Here is a 23,515-nt window from a genome sequence, read left to right as displayed (position 1 = left end):
TAGTAATTTGTATACGTTTTTTTATTTTTTTATTTTGTTTCTGAGGATAATTAATAGGTACTGAATCCGCTTTAATTTTTTTTGTATTAATTTGTAAGTTTGTGTAGTTCTCTTTTAGTTTGCTATTAAAAACATACCTTAAAACGCTGTAACAGAGCATGGTAATCGTCGATAGAAGTTACAATAAAACATAAAGTAAGTTTTGACAATGTTATCAAAAATTCAGAGGGTTCTCGTTTTTCGTACCGTTGAGCTTATTTCAATACAAAATCGCCGCTTTTTTTTCGTCAAAGAATTATAATAAACACTTTTGTATGCAAATTAAAAATTTACTTGAACTATTTAACTTCAACAAATTTTACTAATTCTGAGAAATTAGCCAAAGATAATCATTATTAGCAATCGAAAGTAGGTCTAGTATCATCACCAGTACCATCTCTGTGCTGTCAATTGCCGACGAGTGAATGCACTTTTACATCTAATCCTTTTCATATCTTGATTTCGACAACAATATTTAAAGTTCATACATAGATAGTTATTATCCAACAGACTGTTATTAAATAATATTGATGACTGATTGTCAGAAGGGAGGGACACTAGTGTTGGGAGTATAAAAAGATTTTGCTAATATTTGGGGTCGTTAGTTCATCCTCAGCCAAAGAGATATACTAAGCCATAATGAACCATCTGGTACGTACAAATTTAAGTGTTCAAGTGGGGTTTTTGTGTACACAGTGTTGCGGAATATCGTGAAGGCAGTGAGAAAATTTTCCGACTAAAATTAATATCAAAATTCAGGTGTCATATTTTGCAAGTCAAATACGTTATTGTTTCTATTTTATATTATGACTTCTCGTCTTAATTTTTTATTATTTTGCAATTATATCTTTGATTATTATGTTATTAAGAAACAATGTGCCAATCGCACATTTTTTGTTTAATTAAAAAAAATTGAAAAATATCGAAAAATTTTGGTTCTTGCTATAACGTAAGAGATTTAGTTTCTAGAAAAAAAATATAGAAGGTAAAAGTTTTGTTTGTCAATTTTACATAACATTTGTATATTTAAAAAATGCAAATTTAGTGTTCATTGTTTAAAAATAGCCATAATTGGGGAAAACAGTGCAAAAATCAGGAGCTCAAAAATCATAGACTTACAGCCTTTGTTTTTCACTTTGATAATGTTAACACGACTGAAACGTTTGCTAAATTTTGGTAAGAAGTCAAGAAAATGCAATTTTTGGAGCGTGTTGTGATTTTGAACTCACCGATTCACTTTTTCTCAGCGCGCCATGGGGCTACCCTCTTACCTATCTTAGATGATCGATTTAAAATTTTCAAAGTGCATTTGAAAGCTTGAGCTTTCCTTTATACGTAAACAATTGTTCGACTATTTAGAGTGCGTATTTTGGGTCCAGCATGATTATCCACCATTGATCCTAACGAAATTTAGTACACATTTCCATTTAAAAATGGAAGAAAGTCAAATCCAAATTCTTAATATTTTGTCTTCTTATATTTTTATTTCAATAAATAATATAGCCTGCATATCATTATTAAAAACCGGTTTCTTTCCATATTATTTTCGCTTTCATGTTTCTATAATGGTATGTTTCTATACTGACGAGTCCACTGCTTCAACTCTTTAACCTACTTCTTCTCCTTCTTCTTCTTCTTCTTCTTCTTCTTCTTCTTCTTCTTCTTCTTCTCAAGTGCCATCTTCGCAACAGAGGTCGACAATCATCATAGCTATTCGTACTTCAAAAATGGCTGCTGTGAACAGTTCATTTGATGTACATCCGTACCATATTCTTTTATATTCTACGTCTCCTGATAGTCCAGGGCGCATCTGTTTTGAGATGGACGTTGAGAGGTGACTCATATATTTTGCAAAAATTGCTTAGGATTAACTCATATTATAATAATAATTGAGTTATCCTCCCACTCAAAAAGGTCCGGAACATTGTTTAAATATTCAAAATGTCAAAAAATTAAGGAAAAATTCGATTTTTTTCTTCGGTTTTGATTATAACTTTAATTGTATTCTCTTCAGAGTTGTACAGTTGTACAGACATAAAAGTTGCGTAATTAAATTTAATCCAATATAGGATTGGTTAAAAATTTTAAAAATTTGTCACCCTTGTGGCAAAATAGCAATAATTGCGAGAAAACCATAAAAAAACAAGTATTTGCATTTTACGTTTTTCAACCATTTATGCTAAACTTAGGACCTTTATGTTTTACCCAAAAAAACTTTATGATATAATAAAACAATACTGTAAATTTCATTAAGATCAGTTGCAGAGATTTTGCAAAATAAATTTTGCAATCCAGCTTTTGCGAAAAAAATTCATTTTTTCAAAATGTTGCAGGACTGAAAATAAAGCAGATAACAAGTTAAAAAATTTTTGACATATAGAATACTGTACCTTTCATTTTCAATTTACCGCATTAAAATCGGTTAACTACCACGGCGCCAGGAATTTTTTTAAATAAACATTAATTTTTGGTGCTACGCGCAGGACAGCGGTGTTCGATCCACACCAAAATTGCCCAGCGCAAATACATGTAATAAAATTTATTACATGTACTTGCGCTAGCCAATTTTCTTTGTGACACAGTGACAGGAAAATACAGCGTGTTTATATGTTCGTTCATGGGTATTCTTTCATTTTTCCTACTGTATCTAAGTTAATCACTGCGTTTATATGTACAGGATTAGCCACAGTGATTTGTAATGATGATTATATTTTTTACCTAAAAATATTTAACGTTTCGATTTTCCGGAGCTCATTTTCAAAAAAATTATTAAGAAAAGCTGTGTTTACAAAGTGTATGACCTCCAAGTTGTTGAGGTTCTTAGTAACTCCTCAACAAGCAGTGTCAGTACTTAATGTGTCTTATACCTTTACGTTTAATGTTCAGACATTGACATCCTAATTGAGTACTCTAATAGACAGTGAAGTCTTTTCTTCATAGAATTTGTTTCATTCTGAATAATAGCCTATGAGTCCTAAAATATGAAATCAAATATATGAGTAAAATATGTGAAAACTTATTTCCTTCGTAAAGAGAATCTAATGGGCTGCGACCATTTTGTCCCTTATTCCATTTTACGAAACGAACCAATTTATAGGAGTATTGATTGCATTCTTAAAATTTTTGGCAGAAGGGCTATTGATGTCCTAAGGGTGTTAATTATGATCCAAACGTGTAATGTTAATAGGTCAGTGCCCGATGTTCTTCTGTATGCCACTGGAAAGTTTGGTAGTTTTCACTATAAGAAACATAACGGCAGGTTGTGGAAACAAATAATTTTACCTTGGAAAAGTTGCTGAAACTAAAAAATTGGATTTTCAGAAAAATTTATCCTAGTTTAGCTTTAGATTTCCTCTTTTTTGCTTATCTCATATGACATTACAATTACACAATGTCAAAACCCATAAGAAATAAAATCGTGATTGAATTGTATAGTCCTGTCGCCAGTGGGGGTACAACGGCCTCCTTAATTCAGATGGACTTACCCAAGTTTTTTTTATTTATTTTGACCCGTAGAACACGAATTTTTTGGGTAACAGTCGATCCGGATGTCGATAAGTTTGTTATAAACAAAGAACTTGAGGAATCACATAACAGCGATTTTTCGCAAAACAAAACATTTTTTTGTATTTCTTGGGTCATTCTAAGCAAAAATGTTTTTACAAGTTTTTTCGTAGGATGCATAGTTTTCGACATAAACGCGGTTGAACTTTCAAAAAATCGAAAAATTGCAATTTTTGAACCCGAATAACTTTTGATTGAGAAATAAAATAGCAATGCTGCTTACCGCACTTGAAAGTTTAAGTCAAACTCTATCGGTTTTGATTACTTTCATTGCTAAAAATTAATTTTTTTATTGTTAAACAAAGCTATAAACACATAGTGATTGAATGATGTTTTCAATGCATTTCTCATTTGAAATCCAACGAGTTGGCGCGCATACAGAAAAATTCTACGTAGATGACGTACATTAAAACGCATGCATTGGGCGCGGGAAACACTATGTGTTTATGGCTTTGTTTAACAAATAAAAACTTAATTTTTAGCAATGCAAATAATCAAAACCGATAGAATTTGACTTGAACTTTCAAATGCAGTAAGCGGAATTGCTATTATATTTTTGAATCAAAAGTTATTCGGGTTCAAAAATTGCACATTTCGATTTTTTGAAAGTTCAACCGCGTTTATGTCGAAAACTATGCATCCTACAAAAAAACTTGTAGGAACATTTTTTGCTGAGAATCACCCAAAAAATACAAAAAAATGTTTTGTTTTGCGGAAAATCGCTGTTATTTAATTCCTCAAATTTTTTGTTTATAACAATCTTATCGACATCCGGATCAACTGTTACCCAAAAAATTCGTATTCTACGGGTCAAAATACATAAAAAAAACTTGGGTAAGTCCATCTGAATTAAGGAGGCCGCTGTACCCCCCCTGGTGACAGGACTAGTATTGAAATCCGACAGCCTATGTTATGTTACATTTAGATATTAATGTTTCTAGATCTAACAATAAAACACTGAAAACGTTTGTTTTCTATACTTCCACAAAATTTATTATAACTATGTGACAACAGCTGTTTCGGCAGAGTGCCTTTCTCAAGTGATTTAGTTTACTATGTGTTTGCCTGTAGTCACATAGTTATAATACATTTTGTGGAAGTATAAAAAACAAACGTATTCAGTGTTTTATTGTTAGATAAAATGAACTTCCATCAAGTAACGGTCGAATCAATCAATTGTTTCTAGATAATAAACTTTTCACTTTTTCAATCTGTTTCACTTAAGGGCTTAAAGCATGATTATTTTTGAGGTATTTTACCCAGCCGCAAGCATTGTGTATTTTTATAACATATGCATTTTTTACATAGCTTTTTAATTACCAGTAATTATTGATATATCGTCTCCATAGCGCATATTGTTGATGCAACGGCTTTTATTACAGCTAATTAATATCCTAAAGTTTCTTTCATAATATATTTCATAATTGCAACTTCGAAGTATCTTTTATCTCCCTTTTTACTTCAATCTGTTCGCTTATACTTATTACAAATTTGATATTAATCCTGGGTCAAGATTATTACTTATAATGAAATTACTTAATGGAGAAATTATGAATAACTTATGGTGATAAGAAATAAGATAATTAAGAGCGTACCTTGACCAGGAACTGGTAACTTAGCAGTTCTTCCTATTAGATGATAATTATTTCGTAGTTAAATATGCCTTAGCTACAAATAAGAAACCAAAAGTTTTGAGAAACTATGAAACTATGGTCTCTCATTTTGGCATCAACTGGTGTAAATCCTTGCCTTAGGTTTCTATGACCTTTTCCAGAAGTATAACATTGATTTTCGTTTATTGACAATATTGTTAATGGCCATAATTTTAGCTGAAAGGGGGCTTCGTCTGAGTCAGCTGAGTGGTTAATTTTTATTTGTTTTTTGGTAAACTTTTTCAGTACTATTGTTTCATATATTTTAGCATTCGCGTTGAGGGTAGCTGTAAATATTATCTCACCTAGGACAGGTATTCTGCCTTTGTTATTCGTAAGGTTGGTTTTTGTAGATGGGTAGTTTAACATGGAGAAACATGATACCTTCCTGTTGTTTTAATATTTCTCAACTTTTTTATTTGATCTCCTAACTTCTTAGGAACATATTTATATATTCCTAATTCTTGTAACGAATTATGTATTTCTATAGGAATGTTATCTCATTCAAATCTTTTGTGATTCTTTATTTTTTGCAATGTTTTTACTTGTTTTCTAATTATTCACTCTATAACATATTTTGAGTTTCTTTATTTTCGAGCATTAGTATTCTTGAATATATTCCATCTGGTAAAATCGTTTACGTTTTTTGTTTTATGTTAGCTATTTTATCAACTTGTCATCTTTGGTTTCAAATAAATTTGTAGGTAAGTGCTTCTGCTTATGTTTGAACAGGCTACAGTTCACTATGAAAATTTATTTTGTTTTATATTTTACGGTTTTTGTAAAGTATTATTAACATTAATAGGGTAGAGCAGCCTGAAAAAAACATGAAACGTATAGAGGCAGTCTTTCTTAGAATATAAATATAAAAAACTATTATGCAAGTTACAATTTATCTTAAAATTGGGATCTTCAGGCATCATTATTTTCAGTTAATTTTGCAGACTTCACATAAATAGAAAAAATAATTCCTAAATTTATAAATTACAAACAATTTTCCAGTTGGTAGTTTTCTAAACTACATTATTTTGATTCCAGTAATTTACACTTGGTGAAACAATCCAATACTATTGTTTTTATCTATTATAATTTTAGAGCTCTAAAACGTATATCTACCAGCGTTTATTCTGCCATTAGAGTCTTATATAACAACATTATTTTAATTTGGCTGTTACAAAATAATGTGACTTATAAAAACATCTTAGGTATTATTGTGTACTTAAGATATAAGTAGTGTTAACAACAACAACGCTGATCATCTTATAGAATCCCGTCAAGAATTTAATCTAGTAGTAAATAATACTTTTTATATATTACCTAAAGGACACATATATGCATGGAAGTTACCAGTGGATAAGGACAACCACAGTCAGAAATCACATTCAATATATATTAATAACACATACAAAACGAAACGCAATAGATGCAGTAAAAGTATACCCAGGTACTGATATATTTTCTGTTAAAAATGGATAGTTAAAAAAAATACAAGTAAAGCACAAGAATAAAAAAAATAGATATAGAAAAGTAGAAGTAAAAAAAATGGCAAGTAACTAAAACAAGACATCAATAACAATCTAGAAAGATGTCAAACTCATCAGTGACAGATTTTTAAAACAGTGGTTATGGAGCTCAGTTAAAAAGAGGTTAAAACAAAAAGTAACAAGGAGCAAGACTGGATGACAGATGAAATTTTGGAGATCATCAATGAATAGGTTATCATTTCCTATCAATACTTGAAGTTTAAAATTACTATGAAACAAACAAAAGCGCATGTCATTATGGACTTGTGTACACATTTATTTCTTCAACGAAGAGTCCTCTTAAGAATGTCTTTCATTTTTACTACTATTATCTCTCTTATTGTGAACAAACCTCGATTATTTATTTGTTTTTGCATATTTCGTCCACAGAAATTTGCTAATATAGTCGGTTCGCTAAACTCAGACATAACTGGCTAGTGATATTAGTAGGTATTTTTTTTTGTTTAGGCCAATTTTGCCAAATATGGCAACATTACTAGCTACGTATTTAGTAATTATTTTTTTGCCAAATTTACCAAATTGGCAAAATTACTTACTAAAATCACTAGCCAGTTGTGTCTGAGTTTAGCGAACCGACTATATAAAAGAAATTCGGGTCTTCGTTTCCAGTAAACCTAGAATCATCATTAACAGCTATTCCATCCATCGTCAAATATATGCCTCCCTTAGATGTGTCCATTCATATCTGTTTGCTGTTTCTTGCATCCATTCGTGGCTGGACATTCGCTTGATGTGATCAGTCCATCTTGTTTGAGGTCTGCCTCTACTTCTTTTGCTTGCTCTTGGTCGTCACTCGAGAATTCGCTTCGTCCAAAGATTATCTTACATTCTTTCGATGTGTCGTATCCTAAAACCTAGAATACCCTTTTTAATTCTTTAGTGCTTATAATTTGTCATTATATTACTATACCTGCATACTTATTTTTTTTAGCTCATCGCCTTCTCAGTTTTCATCGTTGCATCGTTGGCTCAACAACATCAAGAACCTATTCCAATTGTTAGCTATGAAAACGAAGGCGTAAACGCTGACGGGTCTTATCGTTGGAGGTAAGTCAAAGAAATTCTTATAATATGTACCTATGTAGAATATATCTATAGCGACACGCTTTAATTACTATTTTTGCTAATTTTAATTTTATTAATTTTTCTCAAAACGAAATAATGTGGGTCATATAAAAGTCATAGTTAATATACAAACCAGATGCTAAGAAAGACACGGTTTTACGAAACGAAATGCATCCCTAACCATATGGTTTTTGGTGTGTTCAGTTTAACAAAATGAATTCCCCATAAATTAATTACCATATCAGACCATATGTGTGGTCAACTCACGAAGGACATGAATTCGAGACGTTTCTTAAAACTTCAGAAGTGTTTCTGTTTTTAAAAGCCAGATCTAAATAATTTATTGCCCTCTTCGGGCCATTTTATAGAAAGGCATACATCGATATAATAGTGTTGTGGTTTTAGTCAGTCTCTTCACAGCATGCGAACAATGCAGACAAACCCTCGGCTTGCTAACAATCGACCCTCTTCCGAGATCTAAGCAAACACCTTTTCTTGTTACCAAAATAAATAAATATTTTACTGTTCGTTTGTTACCCTTATTTTTATTATTTCTAATAATTGTTTCCGTCAACATACACCAACGGACCATTAAATATCCATTACCTACCATTGAGTTAGAAAGACAAAGATAGATAGATAGATAAAGAAATTTTCAATTCTACCTTTAGTTTCCTTCTGAAATTGTTTTTTAAAGTTTTTTTTTGGATTTTCATTTGTGTTCTTTATATTTATGTCACTATAATTTTTTAAATATAAGGATTTGCCCTTAAGCTGCGCAGTGGTTTCACAATAAGTCAGGATATGGAGACGTTTTTTTCTCTTAGCGGCAAGAACTTCACATTGGTAGAACCTCTGCGGTGTACGAGTAGATACTATACAAAAAATGTGACAAGAATACCTCCTGTGGTATTCCAGTTTTGGTACTCCGGGTTCAGAATGGACTTGTCCTGAACCTCTAGTTGCCTAAGTACTAGATGATGAGTTTCATAATGAACTCGCTGTTTCCATATTATATAATTTTATACGTTATTACCTAATGCTACACTCTGTCGAAAGCTTTGCTTACATCCAAAAAGGCTCCTTTTTTGTATTGATTCTTGTTAAATCCATCTCTTATGTACTCTGTTAGTCTGAGTATTTGTAGTTAGCTGAAATGTTGAGCTCTAAAGCCGAATTTTGCTTCAGGGATTATTCTTAGCCTATCTGTCTCTGTTTGTAGTTTGTATTGGATGACTTACTGTGCTATCTTGCTGACCGCTGGAAGTTACCTAATCTGCCTCTAGATGTGCAGAAATATGTTATTTTTGCCAGGCTTTCGTATTATGGTTCCGTGGGTTTCCCTCTATGGATTTGGAAAGTACAGGCTCTTCCCTTAGTTCATAATATTGCATTTGTTTCTTGTTTTTTTTTGTGATTCTTGGCTTCTCCGATACTAAAGATATCTTCTTTTTGGTGATAATTGAGGGAGTGGATTTACTCTTGTTTCTTATTATTCTTTAAAGATTTCATACTTCCTGTATATTTTGGCACCGTCTTGTCATTTCTTTTACACAATTGTCTCATTTTTTGCTCTTATATGTACTAGTAGTCAAATCTATTTGACTTCTCGATTTAGCCTATTTTTGTATTTCCGTTTTCTTGTTCTCCTGGCTCTCTTTGTGACTCTGTTCTTTTCCATTATCTTCTCTCCTAGTTTCTAGTTGATATCTTTATGATATTTTCGAACTCCACAACCTTTTCTTCTGAATCTCTTACTAACAAAAAATCTGTTAGTGACCGGATAGCTCATGTAATTATAGATTAATTGACATACATTTAAATATCCAATTAACCAATTAACCAATCCAATTTGCCGTAATTTATTATTTAAAACATATTTATTATAAAACTACATGGAGAGTGGGAGAATGGGTTTCCTGTCCTTTATTATTATTTTTTTAAGCTTCCATATTTCTTGCATATTTTTGGCAATGTATTGTTATTTATTTTAAATAAATGGCCCATTTTTTGCTTTTATTGTCTAGTGGTGCCGGTTTGTGTTCTCGATTTAGCCTATCTTATTGTTCCCAGTTACTTGTTCCTCTTGCTTTCTTCTTAGCTCAGCCCTTTTCCATTATCATTTCTCTAAGTTTTTGGTTGATAGGTTTATGATCTTTTCTCACCCCAGCTCCATTTCTTGCGAGTCACATACTACTAATAAAGTATCTGTTTTCGATTGCGCAGTTCACGAAATTATAGGTTAATTGAAATGAATATAAATATCCAATTAACCAATCGAATTTGGCCTAATTTATTATTTAAAACATATGTTCATATTATTTACGATAAGACTCTGCAGCTTCTTTAATACGGTAGTAATTACAAATTAATTATTATTTTCTTTGACATTCACAAAATCCATCTATCTCTTTAATTGGAATATTTAATTATCTAAATCAATCTGTAACTATTCAAATCGATATCTTCTTGAGTGATTATATTGATTTTCAAATTAATGACTCTCACAAAACCTTTCTCATTAAATAACGTACAGAAGCTGCAACCTCTACAATAATTGAAGAGAAATAATTGAAGAGATACGTGCCTGGTATTCTGTTTAATAAGTACAAATTGAGTAATTAGCAAAATCAGGAAAGTTAATCTGCTGCTTAAACCGTGCTAATTAAAGAATGTCATAACTCGTACGAGGGTTATTCGACAACTAAGAGACATAAAACAGAAATCGCAAGTCTCGTTGTAAAAGATGGTTATTTCTGTTTTGTACAAAAGAATTGCTAATAAACATATTATATGCTAGCATATAAAACAAAGTTCGCCAAATTTTTCTCATAAATACAGGGTGTCCCAGACTAATTTAGCCACGCTATATCTCTTAAACGAATAGAGATTTTCGAATGGGACAAAAAGTGATATATTCTACTTGTAATACACTTTAATATGGCGTACAAAAAAATCATCCCCTAAATATTCATCACTTAGTTACAACCCCTAACTTTAATTTTTTTAATAGCAGAGGAAAGGATGCAAATATGGGCTACCCATTTTGTTTTTCTTTGTAAAAAAAGAATAAAGATTCTGTTTTATTTCCAAAGGTATGTAAGAATACCTACATTTATTTATTTATAACCTGCCCAAAGTCCAAATTGATTAAAAAATATACAAGTGTTTTAAATGTACAAATAATGAAAAATTGTACTTTTGCGCCGTTTGAATAATGATCCTAAATATGGGCTACCCCGAAAAATGTGTCTTAAATTTGTGTGAAGTGAGATAAATGCGTGACAAATATATTTTAATATCTAAAATACAAAAAATACATCAAATAACCCATATGCTAAAACTATTTGCAAACGTCACACACATATTCTTCTTTTTCGGCCCCAGCGCACTCGTTATGTGCCCACAAATGGCACAGAAGCACTTGACCCATATTTCACCAAGATTATACTCTGAAAAAAGGGCTTCGCAAAACATACACGTTACGTCAGCTGCGTCTTGTGTCGGCTGTGTAGAAGGAAACTCATTGTAATCACTCTCATCATCTGCAGGCACATATTCCTCCTCATCCTCGCTACTAGAACCCGATTTCTTTTTTTGGTTCTTTGTGACTTTGTTAACCTGCTTACGTTTTCCTTTTTTATTTCTTTTTCTTTTCTTTTTCTTTGCCTTTTCCTACTTCGTTTTGCCTACATTGCTACATTGTTCTAAATATGGGCCACTAGCCCATAATGAAAACAGAGGCATAGCCCATATTGTAAACACGCTTGCTTTGCACAACAAAAGAAGTTATGTCTAAAAGCAGACAATTTGAAGAAAACTCATTAGTATATATCAAAGACTAATAATAGAGCTTCAACGTGACACAGACGTTTTTTTGAAATTCGTGTTTATTTTTAAATACTGGAATTTATCAACTTACCCGAAAAAGTTTTGACACTCGCACCAACCGACAAACAATTATTATAAACTGGGAAATATCTACCACATTGGCGACTTCGCTACGGTGATAGTTTAACTTCGTCAAATACCGTTTGCAATAGTCAAAATGTAGAGATCTGCAACGAATAGCTGTGAAACCCACCTAGCCCATATTACAAGACCAGCCCATATTTGCAGCCTTTCCTCCACCCTGTATATTTTTTTATAGTTTTGGATGTGGTCTTTTATCGTCTATTCAACACCTTTTTTGAAAATAAAATCGGTTCGTAAATAAACAAGAAACTATCAGTTTATTTTTGTTAATTGTGTGTCCCAGACTAATTTATCCAGGCTATATTTATTAAACGAATAGAGATTTTCGAATGGGACAAAAACTGATCTATTCCATTTGTAATCCACTTTCATATAGCGTAGAAAAAATTCATCCCCTAAATATTCATACCTAACTTACAGGGTGCTATTAAAAAAAAGTTAGGGGTTGTAACTAAGGGATGAATATTTAAGGGATAATTTTTTTCTACGCCATATTAAAGTGTATTACAAATGTAATAGATCAGTTTTTGTCCCATTCGAAAATCTCTATTGGTTTAAGAAATATAGCCTGGATAAATTAGTCTGGGACACATAATTAACAAAACTAAACTGATATTTTCTTGGTTATTTACGAACCGATTTTATTTTCAAAAAATATGTTGAACAGACGATAGAAGACCACATCCAAAACTATAAAAAAATATACACGGTGCTATTAAAAAAATTAAACTTAGGGGTTGTAACTAAGGGATGAATATTTAGGGGATGATTTTTTTCTACGCCATATTAAAGTGTATTACAAGTAGAACAGACCACTTTTTGTACCATTCAAAAATCTCTATTCATTTAAGAGATATAGCGTGGCTAAATTAGTCTGGAACACCCTGTATATTAAAGGGATAAACCTTCAGTACGCGTGAGGAGAATTGGTAACCTGTTTATTTTGGCGAACTTTTTATTTCTTAAAAAATATCCTTTAACATTATATGGTTCACCTAGATAAAAAAGACTAGTGCCTTCTCTTTTCAGGTTTAGAATATCTCTTAAGTAGCACGTCTTGCAACAAGTTATGTCCTCTTACTTTTTAAGCACAACTTTTCCGTCCTGCAATTGCAAAACCACGTCTGATTCATCCAAAATTTTTCATAATAATTCTTCTTAATGTATTTGGCCAAGTTCTATCACTCGTCTATCTTTTTCTTCAACCCAAATTGAGTCTTGGCTCCCTCCAAACTATGCCTACAACATTGACAGTCTCAAACCGATCCTCTCCAAGTTTTCATTTCTAGCAAATTTTGCACGTACGCTGCCTCTTTATGCTGCCACCATTTCACCTTTCTTAAAAAGAACGAATAAAATCCTTTATTAAAGGTATGTATATTTGTTGAAATCCCTAAAAACAGAACCTCCATCACAGATCCCTACATCACAGAACTAGTTTTCGATCGGATGACCGATCATAATCAGTGCTTACCTAAAATGTGATTAGACAATGCAAAGTTTTTAAAATTTTGACTACGGTTTTAAAAAAGTTATAGGTTATACTCACGTGAATCTAACATGCTTACCACCAAAATACAAACATATGTAAAAAAAATCGTACAGAAGTAAAAACTTCAAGTTGTATATTGGTATAAAATGGTTTATTAAAAAACTTCATAAAAAGTCGTGCAAAACGTTTTCGTTCTAATTCAGAACATTTTAAGTGCCTAGAATGAAGTATGTCCACGTTAGATGAAGGTAAAAAAGGTTAAAATTTTGACTGTTAATTAGAAAAAACATGTGGAGAATACTTACATTCTGCTAAGTAGTTGAAACTAGCACACTAATTAAAGTGGCCACATCATAATATTACATATATGGTTTACATGATAGATTTAAAGAAATATGGTGCATACCAGTCGATGTTAAAGGATTAAATTAGTACATGCTTAAAGGACAACATGCTTCCCTGCTCGAAAAAGTAGGTACTTACCTTTTTTTCGAGCAGGGAAGCATGTTTCCCTTTAATCATGTACTAATTTAATCCTTTAACATCGACTGGTATTTACCATATTTTCTTTAAATCTATCATGTAAAACCATATATTATGATGTGACCACTTTAATTAGTGTGCTAGTTTCAACTACTTAGCAGAATGTAAGTATTCTCCACATGTTTTTTCTAATTACCAGTCACAATTTTAACCTTTTTGCCTTCTTCTAACGTGGAAATACTTCATTGTAGGCACTGAAGCTGTTCTGAATTAGAACGAAAACGTTTTGCACGACTTTTTATGAAGTTTTTTAATAAATCATTTTATACCAGTATACAACTTGAAGTTTTTACTTCTGTATGAGTTTTTTAAACTATGGTATACAGCCAACTATTGGAATTTTTCCATTGATTTTAAAAACATATGTGGGTAAAAACCCTTTAAAATTGATCCGTCATGGGAACATAGATGAATAATGTGAACTTAAACATGGATGTCTAAAATATCCAATGTATTATGCTCTAGGTACCATTGAGCTCGAAATTGACTTGTTCACATGTTAACTATATGGTAGCAAGTGGCAGTGACAGCGGAAATTCCGAGCGATGACATGACAAAAATGACTGTTCCACAGAAAGTTGAAAATTTCCCTGTTAATTATGTAGAATCTAGTGTAAAACTTGTTAAGTTGAGAAAAAACAGTAACTGCAATCACTCCACTGTGATAAATAATCAATTAAAATGAAAATAAACTTGACGTTATAGTTAATGTTTTCAATGAGGGTGGTAGGCAAACCACATTGCACATGAAGTCGAAACTGTGAAATCGATATTAAACCCTCTTGTGATTACACTTGGGGTTTACAAAATCATTTTGTGTTGATTTCAAGTTATCGATTTTATTTGGTAGTGGTTGAAATTTGTGTAAGTTCAAGAAAAGATCACAGTAGGGGTGACAGTAGTGTAAAAATGCCTCAATAATCTAGGGCCTAGGGGGATATATAAAACAAGCTCAGACTTAGGCGACTAATTCCCAAGGACCCCGCAGGCTACCTGGAACCCTAATGGTTTGAAAAACAAACTGTCATAAGATGTACTTAACAGTAGGGGGAGGAGAGGGTGGCAACACTTTCTTTTAGTGATGCGTTCTGAATTTAACCTAATGTAGGTATTTTTTTTTCGACAGTCTATCGGTATACATTTTCAGTACATCACAGGCCCATCGGAATGGTTGAAGCTGAACAAATTCTGAGAACGGTGTGATAGCTCCAAATATCTTGTTTAGGATTTTTCATTCAATGACTTCTAGCTTTCCTTTTTTGCATCAATCCAGGTTTTGAACATCTTGATTTTCGATAACCAGTATTATAGTTTTGGAGAAGAACATAAGGGCGAGTAAAAATAAACTTTATTTTGCTTTACTATTCTTCTTTATTTTTCTGATTCTTTGGTTCTTTCTGTACTTAATTTAACTTCCAAATATGTGAAAGTGTCTACTATTTCAATATCGTCATCAATATTGTACGTATGTTTCCCCTAGCTCTTACCTGTGTTTGCTTTTTGTATTTTGAACAACAACACTCTAACGAAAGAAAACAAAAAGAGGATATTTCAGAAAATAGTGCTGAATATTAACCTATTGGAGCTGAAGTATTGCTAATGACAGCAACAATACGGAATAAAATAAGAGCAGTTGAATTGGACTTTATGAGAAGATATCTACAAATGACCAGAGAAGATAAAATCAGGACAAATGAATTATGGAACAGAATGGATATAAAATACTCAATTACAAAAAAATGGAAAACAGAGCCCTGTAGTTCTACGGCAATATAAAAAGAATGCCAGAGCACAAGTGGCACAAAAGAATATTGTACTGGGAACTGTCGGGAAGATAACGGAGAGGAAGACCTGCTATGCTATGGAAAACATACATATGAAATGCTGTGACCTCAGAGAAGGTATTTGGGAGAATAGAGTGCTATGGAGGACGAAAAGGGCGGACTCATAATGGGAAAAAGCCGAAGAAGAAGAATATTTATTTCTAGTTCGATCTCTTTTTTTGTGAATATATTTCTGCTGACTCTTCCATTCTGCAAGATTTAATGCTCATATCGTCAGCACATGTGGCAATCTATCTTCTTCTTTTAGTGCCATCTCCGCGACGGAGGTCGGCAATCGACATAGCTATTCGGATTTTAGAGACGGCTGCCCTGAATAGTTAATTTGATGTACATTTGTACATTCGTATCATTTCCTCAGGTCAGTCACGATATTCTGCGTCTCTCTATGCTTCTTTTTCCTTGAATATTTTCCTGCTTAATCAATTGGAGCAAGTTGTATCTTTTTCCACTTGTACTATGTCCGAGATATTCGAATTTTCTTGTTTTTGCGGTATTTAAGATTTCTATTTCTGTATTCATCTGTTTTAGAACCTCTTTGTTTGTGACGTGTTCTGTCCACGATATTTTCAGAACTCTTCTGTACACCCATAGATCAAATGATTCTAGTTGTTTCATTGATGCCGCATTCAAAGTCCAAACTGGTGGTGAAATAATGGTTTAATTGTTTTATCGCATAATCAAGAGACAAGTTGAAAAGCGTCGGTACCAGCCAGTCTCCTTGTTGTATGTAATTCTTTTACTATTGGAAATTTGAACTAATGAATTTTACTAATGAAAGAAAATATCGATCAAGTGTTCCAAATAATTTATATATTTTATGTTTTTAGCTTCGAAACCGGAAACGGTATTAGCGCGCAAGAACAAGGCCAGATCAAAAACATCGCCAATGAAGAAGCAGGTCCTGAGGTTCAAGGCCAAGTCCAGTACACCGGGGACGACGGTGTTCCCGTTTCCCTCACCTACATTGCCAATGAAAATGGATTCCAACCACAAGGTAGCCATTTGCCAACACCTCCCCCAATCCCAGAAGCCATCCTGAAGGCGTTAGAGTACAACGCTGCACATCCAGAAGAAGATGACGAGGCACAAAACCGTGTCCAACGAAGACAAGCTGCAGCTGCCGCTCAGCAAGTCCCAAAGAACGCCAATAGATTTAGATACTGAGGATGATCTCGAATGTTTGTGACATATTTTTGTATATATTTTAATAAATTAAAAAACTCAAAATCTATTTTATAAGTATTTTAAGTATTAATATTATGCAGTATTATAGCATGGTTAAAAGACAGATTATTATCTGTAAAAATTATTATCTTTTTAAATAGGCGAAGCAATAAAGCGCTAAAATCGGCCTTACCTCCGAAAAAAAAAACGACAGATGGATCTTAATAATTTTGTTTGTACTCGATTCGTGAATGCGCCAGGAAACTTTGTGACCACGAGCCAGGATATAATATTGAAAAACTGCATACAAAAAATGCATTCTTAAAGAACATCTCAAAAATTCAGAACTCAATCAACATTTTGTTACTCGGGGGATTTTGGGGTCACTGAAAACAAATATCACGTCGAAAGTGATCTTGTAGCGATCACGCTACTAATTAAATTACTTTAATTAAAATTGGATTAAAATATACCCCTCTACAAAATCCTTGGGTGACGCCCGCGAAGATCCAACTACGATTTTTCGGTGCACAGGCGCGCCAATAGAAAGAAAATCGATGATTGTCGATTTCTAGTTTAGTTGGTCACGAACTCAGAAAGAGGCAACACATCGTCATTACTTAGGTGACGGAGTTTGGGCAAAATTGGGAAAATATATAACTAAAAGACCTCGAACATCAGCCAATAACCCATATTAATAAAAATCAAGCAGTAGTTATATCTGGAGACTTATTTACAAGAAAGGAAAAAGGTTATAATACCGCCGATGTGTTGCTTTGCTCAAGTGAGTATATTGATATATTTCTCTTTATTTCTTCATTATAAAATCAAATTCACCATCCTAGATATCTCGTTCGTTATCTGTAGATATTAATTTCAGTTAAGAAATAATTTAAATGTCACATTATAAGTTATATTACCGTAAGGATATTCATTTCCATTTGCAAAGGAACAGTCAAGGCCATATGTTTTAGTGCTAAAGTTAAATTCCAATTTCTCATTAGACTTTTTGCTCTAGGTTTTTTTTGAGGTAATACCTAATATAAAAAAGTTTTAACGAATATCAGACATGTCATGCGCATGTCCCTGCCAGCCATGTCTGATTTGATGATTTGGATTAGTTTCAGTTTGACATGACATATGTATACCTAACCTGAGTTTTTTTGTTTTGGTTTCCAGTGCAGTGACTCTGTGCTGTCTACACATAGTGTTATAAATAATGTAATTAAATTGATAAAATTTATTTTAGATTCCGTCCCTTAGCTACTTGTCACATAGACACTTAGCCTAGTCAATTTATATAGATTGTATCATCATTTAATGTGCCATCATATAAATATGTGCCAGTTACTGTAAGCAGCTAGGGTATGGGTTACCCCTAGAGTTACTTTTGATTGGATTGGATAGTACCTATTGCACAACATCCAGGATTGGATTTATCACCACAGCAGCCCACTAGTTTTTGCCGTGCCAAGAGGAAATTCATTCCTATCTGGACCTTTTTAAATAGGACTTGTGGTTAAGATAAGTTGTTTAATCTTATTATTTACATATTTTGGGTACTCTATAGTTGCTTGCACTGTAAACTTCTTGTATGCATACAATTGAGGTAAACTAGGTACATATTTCTTGATAGATAGGGTTTTAGGTCGTTGGTTTTTTTTTTGATTTAATATAAGTAGTAGTTTCCAATAAATAAAATTAGGTCTTGTTCAATAATCATTATAAATAATAATTGTAGCTTAAAAATTTGATAGGGAAGGGGTTGTTAAAGGTTTGTCGCGGATTTCAAATAGGGAATATGTCTTGTAGGTTTTTACATTGTATATAAAGAGTAACTGACCAACTCATTTATATCACTCATTTATATAACTCAATTATATAACTCATTTATATATGTTAATGTAAGCTCCCGAACTAATGTAATATTCAAGATATAAAGAAAAAGAAGAATTAAGTTTTAAGGTTATGTTCATTATTGGAAGTTCCGTTACACAAATGTTACACATGTTTTAATTAATATTTTCAGTTTTCTCAGGCTAATTGTTTAATAAACTTTTTACTAATCGACAGGAGAGTTATTTTATTTATCAGGTTATGGCTGCCCAGACACGTTATTGTGAGATTTGAGAACTAGCCTGTTCTTCGCGCCGGTAAAAAGATTAGTTGTTTCGCGTTCAAGTCGTGAGTGGCCCCCGTGTTTATTTTGTGCTACGTTCAAGTCGTACAATTACAAAATAAACATTTAGTGAAGTGCAAAAATGGCCTCAGCTGTGAAAATTGATTCTGGTAATATCACCAAGTTTGATGGCTCAAATTTTCAACTATGGAAATTCAGTGTAACCATTTTGTTTAAAGCAGAGAAGCTGCTTTCAATTGTGAATGGAACAGTTACAGAACCAGCAGTCCAAACTAGCAGTGAGTGGAAAGAATGGGATGAGAAAAATTCAAAGGCACAGGTAATTTTATTATCTACTATATGTCAAGATCAAATACAACATTTGATAAATTGTGAAAATGCTTCTGAAATGTGGTCAAGACTGATCACAATACATGAACAAAAGACAGAAATATCTAGAGAGTTACTATGGCAAAAATTTTATGAATATAAAATGCATGATAATGCAAAAGTTGCAGAGCATATATCAACAATTGAGCTATTAGTTAGACAGTTAAAAGATGTTAAAGAAACTATTAGTAATAGTGCTGTTTGTTCCAAAGTAATTAATAGTTTACCTCCTAGATTTAATGCCTTTCGTACAGCCTGGGACTCTGTAGCTAGTAATCAGCAAACGTTTGAAAATTTAGCAGCAAGATTGCTTAAAGAAGAAACTAGAATGAATAATGATGACTCTGAAATATCCCGTCTTGCTTTACAAGTAGAGGCTTTACAAAGTAAACTGGAAGTCACCAGTAAAAAGAAAACAAATATACAGGACTTAAAGAAGAATACCACCTGTAATTATTGTAAACGCAAGGGACACTGGGTCAGAGAGTGTAGAAAGAGAATACATGATTCTAAAAATCAAGATAAAAATAAGTCATCAGAAAGTAATCAAAGTTCAGCTTATATATGCGATATTTCTTCCATGTACTTGTCAACCTCCAGCGCAAATAAAAGTGAGTGGATATGTGACTCAGGAGCAAGCCTACACATGACTGGTGAAAAATTGTTGTTTTCAAAATTAGAATCTCTATCCGAACCTACGTTTGTTAGAATAGCAAACGACAAGCTGATTCCTGCAGAAGGTAAGGGTGTTATTGAGATACAGGCATTTGTAGAAGGTGAGTGGTATGATCGTACTATAAATAATGTCCTATACATTCCTGAACTTAGTCACAGCTTATTTTCAGTGGGAGCTATGACAGATAAAAACTTTACCTATCATTCTCATAAAAACAGGTGTCAATTTCTAGAGCCAAATGGAAACATTTCATGTGTTGGAGTACGTAGAGATAATCTGTGGGTCATGCAATTTAGAGTTAAGCCTATTGCAGAATGTAATTTAGCTTGCAAAACATCAATAAAGTTATGGCATGATCGCCTAGGGCATATCAACTTCACCACAATTAAGAAAACAGCTAATTTGGTAGACAACATGAGAGTTGACGACAAAGAAGAATTTTTCTGTGAGACATGCCAGTATGGGAAGCAGTCAAGAAAATCCCATAAAAGTCTTACAAGAAGCAGATCAGACAAACCAGGTGAATTTATTCACACGGATGTATGCGGGCCAGTAAACATTTCTTCTCCAAGTGGATCAAAATATTTTGTTTTATTTAAAGATGATTGTAGCGGTTACTGCAGTGTTTATTTTCTAAAGCACAAGTCAGATGTTCTCAACAAGTTTAAAGATTTTAAAATACTGATTGAAAAACAAACTGGCAATAAGATTAAGGTTTTAAGAAGCGACCAAGGTAAAGGAGAATATATCAATAGTGACTTTCAGGATTTTATCAGGAAGAATGGTATATTACATGAATGTTCAGCTCCTTATACACCTCAACAAAATGGCCGCAGTGAGAGGCAGTTAAGGACAATTGTTGAAAGTGCGAGGACTATGCTTATCAACAAAAATGTGTCACAAGAATTGTGGACCGAAGCTGTAAATACTGCTGTATATGTTCTTAATCGAACGGCTTCAAGTCAAGTACAAAACATGACTCCATATGAAAAATGGTTTGGGCGAAAACCAGATCTAAAGCACATCAGAGTTTTTGGCAGTACAGCTTACATGTTGATACCATCACAGTTTCGTAAGAAGTTTGATTCAAAATCAAGAAAATTATTGTTCGTTGGATATGATGGATATTCATCAAATTATAGACTGTGGGATTGTGAGAAGAGAAGAATTGAAGTGAGCTGCAATGTAAATTTTGATGAAAACGAAACAATTAAAAATAAGAAGGAAAACTTTAGATTAAAATTTGAACTCCTAGATGATAATGAAGAAAGAGACTATGATGATATGTACGATATTCAAGAAAGTGACAATGAAGAGAGTTTAGACATGTCACAAGGTAGTAGGTCTCAAGCAACAGATCATGATGATGAGGATTTTGATTGTAATCTGTTCTATGATGCGAATGATGATCATGTTAATGATAGACAGCTACGTAACAGAAATACACTGTCTAAGCCGGACTATTATGGTGTAGCAAACTACTGTGACATACTTGAACCCATAAGTTATGAAAGTGCAAGAAAGTGTGAGGACTCTAGCAAGTGGCAACAAGCAATGGAAGAAGAAATAGACGCCCTCAAGTTTAATAACACATGGGACTTAGTAAAATTGCCTGATGGTGCAAAAGTGATAGACAATAAGTGGGTTTATCGTGTTAAGACTGACTCAGATGGTAATCCTGTTCGTTATAAAGCACGTCTGGTTGCACGCGGTTTTATGCAAGAACGTGGGATAGACTATGAAGACACTTTCGCGCCGGTTGTGCGGTATGACTCAGTGCGGATTTTGTTATCGTTAGCAGTGGAAAAGGATCTTAGACTTGCTAACTTTGATGTACAGACTGCATTCCTGTATGGTGATCTACCAGAGTGTGTGTATATGAAGCAGCCAACTGGTTTTGAAAGTAAGAAGTCACACAACTTAGTGTGTAAATTGAATAAAAGCTTATATGGACTTAAGCAATCACCACGATGCTGGAACCAGAAGTTTGTATCTTTTCTTAATAAATTTGACTTTAGACAATTAAAAAGTGATCAATGTGTTTTTGTTGGTAATTTTGCAAATTCTGAAACTTATTTAGCAATTTATGTTGATGATGGACTTGTCATGTCAAAATCAGAAAGTGCTATTAATGAACTTCTAGAATCTTTAAAGCAAATATTTAAAATAACTGTAAATTTAAATAATAAATTACATTTTGTTGGACTTGAGATTGAACAAGATCTTAGTGCAGGTACAATTGCTATTCATCAACATAATTATATAGAAAAACTTCTTGTTAAATTTAATATGACTAATGCTAACCCATTAAAGATTCCTGCAGAGCCTAGTGTACCTTTGTCTAAAGGAAATATTTTAAATTGTAATAAATCTTTGCCATATCGTGAGGCTGTTGGTTCACTAATATTTCTAGCAACCACCAGTCGCCCAGATATTACATTTGCAGTTAATCAGGTAAGCAGATTCTTTAATGCTTGGAGTGATGAACATTGGAAAGCAGTAAAACGAATTTTTAGATATCTGAAATATACTGCTCATTATAAAATTGTGTACAGAAAAACTACACAAATCAAGGTAATAGGCTACACTGATGCAGACTATGCTGGCTGTCTGGATACAAGAAAATCTACTAGTGGATATGTATTTATACTAGGCAATGGTCCTATTACCTGGAAGAGTCAAAAACAGAACGTAGTGGCACAATCAACGACAGAGGCCGAATATGTGTCCTTGGCTTTTGGTGTTAGAGAAGCTTTATGGCTTAGAAATTTTTTAAAGGAGATTGGAATTGATGTCTCACCTGTCAACATCTTTGTTGATAATCAATCTGCCATTAAGCTAACACAGGCACAACAATTTCATAGCAGAACAAAGCATATTGATATTAAGGTTCACTTTGTTCGAGATGAGTGTGAAAACAAGAACATATGTGTAAGCTATGTCAATACAAGTAATCAGTTAGCGGACTTGTTCACTAAAGCATTGTCAAAGACAGTTTTTAACAATTTATTGAATAAGTTAAATTTGTCAATTTAAACTTTGTATTTGTTAATGTGTTAGGTCTTTGTTTTAGCATTTGTTGTCAAATCTTGAATAAGTGGGAGTGTTAATGTAAGCTCCCGAACTAATGTAATATTCAAGATATAAAGAAAAAGAAGAATTAAGTTTTAAGGTTATGTTCATTATTGGAAGTTCCGTTACACAAATGTTACACATGTTTTAATTAATATTTTCAGTTTTCTCAGGCTAATTGTTTAATAAACTTTTTACTAATCGACAGGAGAGTTATTTTATTTATCAATATAACTCATTATATATTTACTTATTAGTGTTTTTGCTAGGTGAGATCTTTATTATTTTTGGTAACCGTAGCGTTCTTGTTGTGGATCTCACTCTAGCATAGTTCAATTTAGGAAATAATTACTAACTTTTTAGTTGTAAGGACTTA

At 32.8% G+C, this 23,515-nt stretch overlaps 1 protein-coding gene across 1 annotated transcript; it reads left to right on the top strand.

Moving 5' to 3' along the window:
• Window positions 1-555: 555 nt before the first annotated feature.
• On the top strand, window positions 556-16,949 carry LOC114325727 (endocuticle structural glycoprotein SgAbd-2-like). Its single transcript, XM_028273857.1, has 3 exons — window positions 556-690; window positions 7,731-7,846; window positions 16,546-16,949. Exons 1-3 carry the CDS (start codon window positions 679-681, stop codon window positions 16,880-16,882), a joined length of 465 nt encoding a protein of 154 aa, XP_028129658.1. The 5' UTR covers window positions 556-678; the 3' UTR covers window positions 16,883-16,949.
• The last annotated feature ends 6,566 nt before the right edge of the window (window positions 16,950-23,515 follow it).

The sequence above is a fragment of the Diabrotica virgifera genome, chromosome 7 (assembly GCF_917563875.1).
Source record: "Diabrotica virgifera virgifera chromosome 7, PGI_DIABVI_V3a".
NCBI lineage: Eukaryota > Metazoa > Arthropoda > Insecta > Coleoptera > Chrysomelidae > Diabrotica > Diabrotica virgifera.
The sequence above is the reverse complement of the archived record's forward strand: the minus strand, read 5'-3'. Positions and strand labels throughout refer to the sequence as shown.